The sequence below is a fragment of the Malaya genurostris genome, chromosome 2 (genome assembly GCF_030247185.1).
Source record: "Malaya genurostris strain Urasoe2022 chromosome 2, Malgen_1.1, whole genome shotgun sequence".
NCBI lineage: Eukaryota > Metazoa > Arthropoda > Insecta > Diptera > Culicidae > Malaya > Malaya genurostris.
The window spans coordinates 240,387,124-240,398,173 of NC_080571.1; the positions used below are offsets into that span (position 1 = coordinate 240,387,124).

Consider the following 11,050-nt stretch of genomic DNA (forward strand, 5'->3'; position numbering starts at 1 on the left):
TCAATCATACTGCTCATGAAATCATAAATAATAGAGCATGATTGACAAGTTTAATTAATTTTAATCACGGCACCGGCAATGGATTTTTATCTGTCTAGTTTTGAGAATCTTATTTTCTAAACCACTGATACTTTTATCTTTTGACAAGCCATTGTTAGAGATTGAAGTTGGTTATTCTTCTTGCGAAATCCCAGAAATATGTTTGACACAATAAAATAGTGGTTTGGTAATATCAAAAACAAAACTGGAGGAGGTGAATACGATTAAGCTGACATGCTTCTTTCACACTTCCGAATATCAATAATCGTTCGTATTAGTTTATTTTGCAACTATTATTGCTTTGCTTCCAAGAATCGTAACGGTGCATCTATACTAAAGTATTACTTATTGACGACTAACATATTCTACCAGACAAAAAAACGCTGAACAAATTGAAGTAAAACAATACTACAATGTTGAAGTTGATTTTTATAGATTTATATATTCAGCGGAGAAATACTTCGCATAGTTCTTTAGGAATATTTTAATGGGTCCAAAATGAACCGATTTGAGAAATTTATCCGGTGTTTACAACTGTTGAGTATCATACCACAATTTATTTATTTACACTGAAATCTGAATTCTGGACAGCATTAGGATTCAGTTTCAAACTTTGATCCTGTATTCTGGAACTAAATCCTTAAACTGAATTCTGGAACTATATTCTAAACCTTAAATTAAGTTCAGAATTCAGGTGGACCAGAATTCTGGTTCTGAATTCAGGTTCTAAATTCAGTCCAATCCAAATGAGGTGTTACTTCACTGGTTTTGATAGGATCTCACCACGACATTCAGTCCCGGCTAATGCACAAAAAGAAATGATTAATTGTTCACCTTCGGCTAGTTGAACATTCGAAGTGAAACTATTCCACTACCGTCGTCCAAGAGCGAAAAAAATAACTCCGCAACTTGAAGTCGGATCCAGATGAAATTCGAAAGGCATCTATGGGACTGTAAGGCTTTTTATTTAAACATGTGTAAGAAAATCGGATAAGCGGTTTCTGAGAAAATTGAGTGCACTTTTTCCATTTCTTTTTTGCGCATTTAACCCCGATACTTCCGAACCGGAAGCTCGATCCGAATAAAACTCAAATGCTGGCTATGGGACCAAGAGACCTTTCATTTGAATCTAAATTTTTGAAAACTCTTCGATGAAGTGGAACTAGTCTTTGAAAGACGAAACTCGTTCAATTGTAGCAGTCATTATTGAGTATTCAAATAAAATCGATGACTGTTCCCGTGAGAAGGTCCTTGCATTACATTCCTTGACGTTCAGTGTCATGCCGTTTCTATCACACAAATCTGAAACCTTCCTAATACCAGATCCTGTCAGCTTGGAGCGAAGTCAATCTTCAGTTCAGCAACGCCATCGCACGGCATCACATTCAACCTATCATGTCAATTGTATGGGTGCGCAACCCTGCTATTTTGGCGCGCACGAATTTGACATTTTTCTCCCCTACTTCTATGTATAAGATTCGATGCGGGCTCGCCTGGGGGCGACATGCTCGCAAAAAAGGATGTTGCAAATGATTTGTTCGGGAAATGTGAAAGCTGGATATCTTGTTAATATGATGTCTTTGCTAATACCCACGTGTAGAGCACAACAATCCAAAAGACTTGTTATGATGCGATAGATTTTGAGATAATCTGCATACATTAATTTGAATGACGACAATTCACTGCATAGATCATTAACGAAAAAGAGTGCTCCGAGATGACTCCCTTGTAACTTTTAACCATTCTGAGAGTACAATCCCGACTCTTACGAAAACACAACGATCCGTGAAATTCGACAAACATCAACTGATAAGGATTACGGTAGGAAACTATTAAATTCATGGGAATTTTGAGGTTCTCCAGAAGTTAGCTATGCCACAGAGAACAGACATCCAAGAAGGGATTTCAATGTGTGTAAGAAATTTAACGGTGTTTGTTTTAAAAATCAATCGCCAAGTAGCAATTCTCCTGTAGAGGTGCTTCGAGCAACGCAGTAATCCCTTATAGGCGTTACTTGCATTCGAGCTTTTATACAATGGTAATTCATGCGTGCAAAATCGTGTGCAACGGTGATTTTTAACAGATTTTCACTTGTATGCTTTACATAGCGTTTTTGAAAAAGTTAATACTAGCTTGGATGTCTGTTCTCTGTGGCTGTGCTACGCACGGGAGCGAGTCATTTCGCCAAAAGTCTTTTCGTCATTCTGACTTTCGGCGAAACGGCTTTTGGCGAAACGGCTTTCGGCGAAATGGCTTTCGGCGAAATGGCTTTCGGCGAAATGACCCTAATCCACTTCGTACTATTCATATGCGTTACATTTCAGATTGTTCGTTGGAAATTTGAGAGGATTAATTTTTCGGATAACACATCTACAATTGCACTGTCAGGTAGTGATCAAATTCTTTACCTCGTTCGATTAATCAGCATTCGAAGCATACAATCGCTGACAGGAGGGATTAATTAGCAGACATTTTTACTAAATACGGGTTTACTGTAGGTATGAATGGCATTATTAAGAGGATCCGAGATATTGAAAGTTGAGAAAATCCAATTCACAACATAAGAGAATTTTGTATGAACTGCCCTTTGCTGGTTCTCTAACTGGATTTCAATGATACTTTTATGTCCTTTTTCTGTCTAACCAAAGTAACAATTTATGTTACTGCAGCTTATTTGAGATCAGTTTGCAACAAAAAAGTTAAGCGATCGTTGCTTACATCTAACCTCTTGCGTGACTTTGACTAGAAAATAACTCATATGAAGTAAAATTGTTACAACTTGTCACCAATAAACTTGGTTTACAGTGGTATTAAAAACAGTGTATGAAATCATCAAAATTTTTAAACACTCGAAAATTATCCACGTAGGCTTAAATTAATATTTGTTAAGACATCAAATCCCACCGCGAAAAAAATGTTCTTATTGTTGAGACCGATTCTCAATTGCTGTCTTCGGTTTTGTCCATGGAAGCAAAATAGATATTTTTTATAACTTTTATCAAAAAAACATGTTTAAAGAAATGTAACATTTTTGTTAAATTTATGTTCCATAGCCTTGATGCGATACTATAAAACTTTTTCAGAATTCAAACCACTTATTCACCGGTATACTATAGCAAAAATATTTATATTGGATTTTCGTTACCATTACGTTACCGCAAATAACAAATTGTCATATGAATTAAAGCCTCAATTGTATGTTAAAATTTAGTTATATCTATGTTACCGCTACATCATACATACGCTTACGTGTTCAAAATTGTTTCGCAACATCCAATAAAGTTATTTTCAACATAGCTATGATCAAATGTATGTTTGAATTAACTAATGATAACTTGTTAATGATATTTAGTTTAATATAACAAAAATATGTGATAGTTGAATACTTGAATAACTATTTGGTAAAACAAATTATGATATGAAGAAACTTTGCTTTGACCATGTTTAAACCAGTGTACTATTGTGTACTTTTGCAACATAGTTTGGTCATAGTTGTATCAGAACTAGTTACAGATTGCCACTTGTGTAGAAAGTTGTGGGACCTCATGCTCAAAATTTGCATGAGCTTTTCGCTTATTGCTTGGCATCACTTCCTCGAACGGTATTTTTCTGGAAGCCCATCTTCGATACCTTCGAACCCAAACTTTTGAGAGGGTTTATTTTTGCTTCTCCTACAGCTATTAGTTATTAGGAAGACGCCGAAAACGTACCTTTTAAAGAGTCATCAGTATTGGTCTACTAAGCTGACAATGAAGCATCGGGACTACCAAGTGGTGCTACAGTGTTTCTGCAAAAGAGCGCTTGGAGTACTCTTTGAGAAAACGCTTTGCTCTATCCCCGCGCAGTTGTTGATTTATTACAACAAACAAAGACAAAGTGTTTCACTCGCGGCCCAAAAAAGCGAACAGGTAGACGAACTCAGTCCAGTAGGACATAATTACGTAATGCCAAGCCGACTAAAGTCACTCGAAAGAAGTCTCGTTAGTAGCAATAATACTGAACGCAATTGCCTGCACTCCAGTATCTGTACGGTCATGAGTAAGAAGTTTTAAAGCAGTCAACCACGTACTAAAGAACTTCCTCGGAAGTCAGACTACACACTTAGAAAGTTCACATCTTTTAGCACTTAAAAGGAGTGTCGCGATTCACTTACATTCACAATTCAAAGCATTTGAAAATAAGTCATATCATTAACTTTGAAATTAATTTAGCTAAAGTGTAAATAGCTATTAATGTAAATACAAACGCAAAATTTATTTTTACATATTAGTAGATGTAATATTGTGTCATTACCGAAGAAATTACGGCATGCTTGAATTTACGTTAAGCGTAAATTTCATTTTTTTTAAAAGGGTGTAGAATTGGTAATCATGCTGTCAATTTCAATTTCACTAGCAAGAACTTACCAAATGGAAGCTCGCATTGAATGCTTTCGTTAGCCTGGTTGTCACTGCAGTAAATGTAATTAGATGGCTCGTTCTACAATCAATGAGTAACGCTGTAATTGTTCCTGCACTAAGAAAACAAAAATTGTGATATGTCTGATATGAAAGCAGATGAAAAACTTAAATCTGTAAGTAATTATTTAAAATTGATTCAATAAACAAAGCTACAGGCGATGAAAATAAACACGGTTAACCTAACTATCAGTTCGCAATAGTAAAATAAGTTTGCCAAATTTTTATATTAGATTGAACTTACTGTAGACAAAAGCTTAGTCAAACGTAAATTACCTTTCTTTAATGTTAGAATGAATTTAAAGCCAATCACTCGAACGAAAAAGCTTTCGATAAATCGTACAAAAACATTTGCACTTCCATGCGCTAGCACAAATTCCGATGTTATTTCCATAGTCTACATTTAGGCGATATCCAACCATTACTTAAAGCTTTCCAATTTGCTTCTCTTCCGCCTTCGGCAGGTGACTCAGGAGGACCGCTAATCATAAACGACCGAGGACGGTTCACGCTGATCGGCATCACCAGTGCCGGGTTCGGTTGTGGTGTAGACCACCAGCCAGGAATCTACCACAACATCCAGAAAACGGTCAAATGGATCCAGAATGTGATTTTAACCGGAAGCTAATCAACACTGGTCTGAGGCAGGACAGAAACCGGTCCTGCGGGGAAACGACGGTGTGCGGTTTGCGGGAATCTGACAGTATTTTGTTCCGTATTTTATCGTAGAGATTATTCACTTTAGTGCGTGTGCACAGATATTCTATTTTAGAGAAATTTTACTATGTAGTACCGTCATGACAAGCTGAATGTGATTATTTACTTTTAACCATTGTTTCGAATTTTATGTTTTTTTTTTCGGGGACAAACTTCTTTGATATTCGGTGGACGATTCTATTCAATTGGTTTCAATTAAATTATAAACTCATTTTTCCTTTTAGAAGCACCTATTTAGTATGTAGTAAATATAATCGGTAAGCAAAATATTTATTTTAAAGTAGAGCATGAAATAGATGGAGAAACATTAATTGCTTTCAATATTACAATTATTTTGAAGAATTTCCCGAAACAGCTATCGGTAGAACGTTCGACAGTTTAAAAATCACAAATTCACTGGATCTTGTTAATCAAAAAGGTAAGAGGTATGATATGTATGTGAATGATGAATGATGAAAGATGAGCAACTGCAAAGAATAACAGCTGAAAAAATATCAAAATATGAATTTACTCGTTCCGATTTGCATGAAACTTTGCACACATCTCCAGTCACTATATTTTACTTTTGACATAATTTTATTTTAAACGTGTCATTAAAAACTACACATCGCCGTCAACACGATTTGTTTCGTTATGAAAATCAAAACAAGAGGGATTTTTTAAGATCTTTGGGATTTAATTTTCAAAACAAAACACAAAAGAATTGAAAAAATTGATGAAATCTTTATTGGAATCGACAGAAATAATTTATTGATTAGAAGATGATTTCATGTAATTGTTGGCCGCGGATCCGGTTTAGATGGCCCATGCGCAAGGTCCAATTATGGTACACTCTCTCCAACATATCGGCCAGTATTTCACGAATAATGCCACCGGACCATAATCCACACCAAACAGTGACTTTTTTTAGGATGCATTAGTAGCTCTTGCGCTGCTTCTGGCTGGTCTTCACTCCAGTGGAGTGATTCCACATGCGGAAATTTTGCTGGTGGACTTATCCGTTCAACAAGAAATGAGCTTCGTCGATGAACACAATTTTTAGATCAAAAATTGGATTGGTCTAAATGATGAAAAAAGGCGGTTGGGTAATGTCAGAGACATAACTGGATGTCGTGAATACGAAAACAACTGACATGTCCCTAACACTTCCGAATATCAATTAGTTGATCCATTGTATGAATTATGCAAGCATGCCCCTTTTTCACTTCTAGAATTTGAAACGTTGCACCTAAACAAAAGTACAGATTAGTCACATTAAACATTCTGAAACAAATATTATGAAATAACCAGTATAGTTCTTTATAATAAAAATAGCCGCATACATAATTTTAATGTCGATTATTTCATTTCGGATTTGCATAATTTATTGAAAGAAACTATCAATATGCTGTAGGAATTCGTTTCTAGCATTCAGAAGGGTCAAATTGCGTAATTCTCTACGACATTAAACTCTGGAACATTTTTCGCAAAAACACAGAAGGCTTTACTTGATCTCGATTACTGTGAATTTCACACAGCGAAAAGTGCACAAATCTAACCAAGCTGTTCTAGATTTGCACTAAACTGAGGATATTTACCTTCGATTTGCGAACAACAAATACTAATAGTTCTTTAGAAAACTTTTAGAACCATTAGAATGGCTGATTTTGTGTGATGCTCTCTACCGTTGTTTTTTCACCAATGCAAATGACTGGCAGCTGTGGCGTAATCTGTGACGTAACTAACTTTGCAAACGACACAAAATACATCTGCTCGCAGTGGCGATAGAATCCAAACTGATCCAATTTATGTTAAGAGGTTTCTTTTTACGTGATTTCGTCTGTAGTTTTTTCACTAATGGGAGGTCCTAACGGATATAAAAACAGGAGGATATACAATTTTAATTTCGATTATTTCATTTCGGATTTGAATTTCATTGAAAGAAACTATCAGGATGCTGTACGGGATTCATTCCTGCCTTTCTGAAGGACCAAATTGAAGAACTCACTACGATTTTCACCACTTTTCGGAACATTTTTCTCGAACGATTTCTTGTACAGCAGCAGATATTTTGTTCTCTTCCTCAGAACGCGTTCTGATTGGCTGGTGTTGACATGGGTATTTGAGATTATGTCACACAACTGAAAATTTTATCATAAAATTGTGATCATATTTCCGATGGCATGTAGCAAAAATTATGTTGATTCGTTGGATACAACAAGAGGTATTCACGATCAAAAACTTATCACTCTCTCAGAGGGTAAATTTTGAAAAGGCACCCCATTGTAAGTCGTATTCACGACAAAAATAATTATTTTTGCGAATTTTTTTTAGAATTTTCATTCAACAAAATAAATTAAAATGTTTTGTATATAAAAAGCATCATTCGAACAATATTTTTTTATTTTTCTGTGGAAAAATTTTGAGAAATAAGTCGGTGATAAGCAGAGCTCAAAATTGTAACTCATTCTGAATGAAAAAATTCAATCCAACAGCCTCATTTTCAATATTTTACTGTCTCATTCGTAAATGACCGACACCAGAACAAACGAAGAGAGACGGAGCCTTTTCGTTTCTCATTGAAAAAATGAGAGAGAATAATTGACAACGTCACCCTTTGCTCTATGACAAGACGAAACCAAACTAACGTCTTCAGGGAACATCAGCAGAATTTCAATTCTCATTCCTTCATCGATGTATTGAAATTCTTTGACGCTTGGCTATAAATAGTGACTAAAATATGACATATCGAAGTAATTACATCCCAGAACCTTTTTGGAAACCAAAACTACTACAAATTCGAGCACCAACAGGTAAAAGTTATTGTGAAACCTTTTTCTGTCATGTTCGATTCTCACAGCTTCGGTTGAATATAGATACTGCGTACTATGGGATTTTCACTGAAAACTGCAAATGAAAGAAAAAACACAATTTTGAAACTACTGTCCCTCTTATGTCATTGACTGGACATGGATTTCGTTCTTATAGTTTGCAAGCGAAGCTAAAAGTGACAGTAATTTCTCGTCATTTTCGTCTATTTTGAGTCAATAAAAAGGACATTTATTAGCTCTAGTGATAAGGCATTTTTGAAAATCATGATTTGCGGTGTCCACTGTATCTCAGTGCAGACTAATCAGAAGTGAACAAATCAAACCAGCATAGTTAGAGCAGAAGTTTTTCTAGACCCTAACGTTTCTGCTTGAATTTTTTAAAATTTTTGAATTTTTGGTGGTTGTTTAAATTCATAATTAGAAAATGTGTGCAAAATTTGAAAAAAAAATAATGCAGTAGTTTTTGAATGACGATGGACACGGACTTTCAAAACCTGCTTTCGAAAAAAACGCGCTTAAAATTTATTGCTTATAAAATCGAAGGAAACAATTTATTACTCAAGGGAGCACGTAGGCTCTAACATTCTCAAAAAGCCATATTTTCTTTGTATTTTGTTATAATGAAACATTTCGAGAATGTTTTGTCGAGTTTTTAGGTCAATCGAAGCAGAAATCGCGCAGCTCTTATTTGTTCGTAGTATGAGATCGGCGAAGATAAAGGCCCATAACATGCTGAGTTTTGTTCCGATAGGCTTCAAAATTTCACAGAATGTTCTTGAAATGTTTTACTATCAGAAAATAGAAAGAAAATAAAATAAGATTTTTCAAAAGTTCTACCCTACCCGCCCCTTAAGCACGGTAGAAAAAAAATATCTGCACGATTGTGAATTTCACGCGCGCGTCCTAAGCTTAGCGTTTAACCCCACGCAAAATATAAACGTTCCGCGAAAAATAGACGGAGTTTAGTCTAGCCCGATTTTTAGTAAGGAGAAATAAAATAAGATTGCAGGGTAAGGGCTCCCTATTTCATCTGAGCTCCTATTTCCATCTCATCCCTTCACCTCATTACTTTGAATATGAATAATATCTTACAACGTACCTGAACCAAACTGTGAAATGTTTAAAAATGAATATTTAAGCTATTGTCACACTTTTCCATTGGCAGAAATGGTTTTAAATTCTTCGGTGATCGTTTTTTTCATTTAAAACAAACTCACTTTTCGATTTAGGACACATTTTCGTCTCAAGATTTACAGTTCGTCATATTTCTGAACATCTACTAAACAATTCGTCTCAAAACATGATCACTGTTTCGCACAATTACACTACCATTGAATGCTGGATGACATCATAATTAGTAATGTTCACTTACCACTTGTTTAATTAACGAGTAAAAACTTCAAAAACTACCCGACAAGCAATAAAAGTCTTCAAAAATACGAGATGAATGTTTTTCACTTAATTCACTTGATTGCGCTTTGTTTTCATCTCATTTGGTTTCGCAAAGTTGTCAGGTTTTCTCACAATGTTACAAAACGAAATTTTTTTCTTCTTCAAATTATCATCAACAAAAAGTTTTTTTTTGGTGTCCATGAATATTATTGATATTCATATTTAAAAAAAAACTATTTCGGCTTCGAATATTACCTGCAAGAGTGTTAAATACTAATGAAATAACCATTGTGGCAAATCCAGCAGCACTGGTTTCTTTCCGCTATATGTCAACATAATGCTGTTAAGTGTGTGCGTTTCTTCGGCTGTGCACAGAGATGCCAGATATTTTCATAGAAAATATGTATTATTTTGCATAGAAAGTCTATATCTGCTCTATCTGTTTTCACTAATAAAATGATGTTAAAAGATAATTCTTCATATCTGCGAAGATTTCCACTTTAATATGCGATTTGTCCGTTGATTACTGAACTTTCAAAGAATTACTGCAATCAAATAGTAATAGATACTCATAGAGAAAAGTCTAATTTTTTACTTCTCACTTTTTATGAACCTGTACAAATCTGTATTACATTTAGGAAATCTGTATAAAATCTGTACTCTGATTTAAATCAACGCAAAAACCTATACAATACAGATAAGTTTACCAAATGAGTTAAAATTTTAAATTGAAAAATTTTTTAACGTCGAAATGATTCAAAACTGGTTCTAAAAATATCGTGTATTATCTTATAGTTGGCATCAGGCCATTTAAAAAAAATCGAACATTTTGAACCTGAGAGTGTAATAGTGTAATGTTTTGTTTTGATTGTGTTAATAGGATGAATAAAGGACCAACGGTAGGATGAATAAAAATCTTTGAGATGAAATTAGGAGCAGAGTAGTGAACATATCAGAAGTGTTTTTAGCTGATTTTTTGAACATTATTTTAATTTCCAAGGAACGTGAATCATTTCTCCATGCAAGACGAATTAAGCAGCAATATGAAAAAAAATCATAGTGATTTTAGTGGCTAAATCAGGATTTTAATGTAACGTTCTTACAAATGAGATGAAATAGGGAGCTCTTACCCTAAATAAAAATAATGTAAACTATCTCTAAGGAACGATGTAAAGCTTCTCCTATTCGCATTGCTGTAAATAACGCGAGATGACACACTACTATTGAAAAAATGAAATAAAATAAACAGTCGCGGATAGGATTGCTGCAGACCAAATTTAGATTCTCACTCATATCATATAAATCTAATAGATGGCGCTTCGATCGGTTGACGTAAATTCGGCGGTAAATTCGCTTGACGTCGTTTAATGTTGGGTGGTGAATTCGCAGTTTGCGTCACTGAAACATTGTTTAGTTTCGCGAATCAGCAATATTCAATAAATAACTTTTTTCACTAATTAACGAACACTTGCCACAGTTGCACTATCACTCAATGTAACTGTTTCAATCAATTACTTAACTATAAGTTGTTTAATTCACATTGAAATTATACTTAGAAATTAGAGCAAAATTCTAATGAAGTCGTTGGAATATTATTCAACGGCACGAACATCGTGGATCAATTCGAAATAGCAA

At 34.7% G+C, this 11,050-nt stretch overlaps 1 protein-coding gene across 2 annotated transcripts in view; it reads left to right on the forward strand.

Annotated features, from left to right (window-relative positions):
* LOC131428310 (testisin) overlaps positions 1 to 5,505 on the forward strand; it is a 49,879-nt gene extending 44,374 nt beyond the window's left edge. For both annotated transcript variants that reach the window (XM_058592168.1, XM_058592169.1), the window contains exon 6: positions 4,961 to 5,505. In XM_058592168.1, coding sequence (XP_058448151.1) covers positions 4,961 to 5,124 — 164 coding nt within the window. In that variant the 3' untranslated portion in view covers positions 5,125 to 5,505. The remainder of the gene's footprint in view (positions 1 to 4,960) is intronic.
* The last annotated feature ends 5,545 nt before the right edge of the window (positions 5,506 to 11,050 follow it).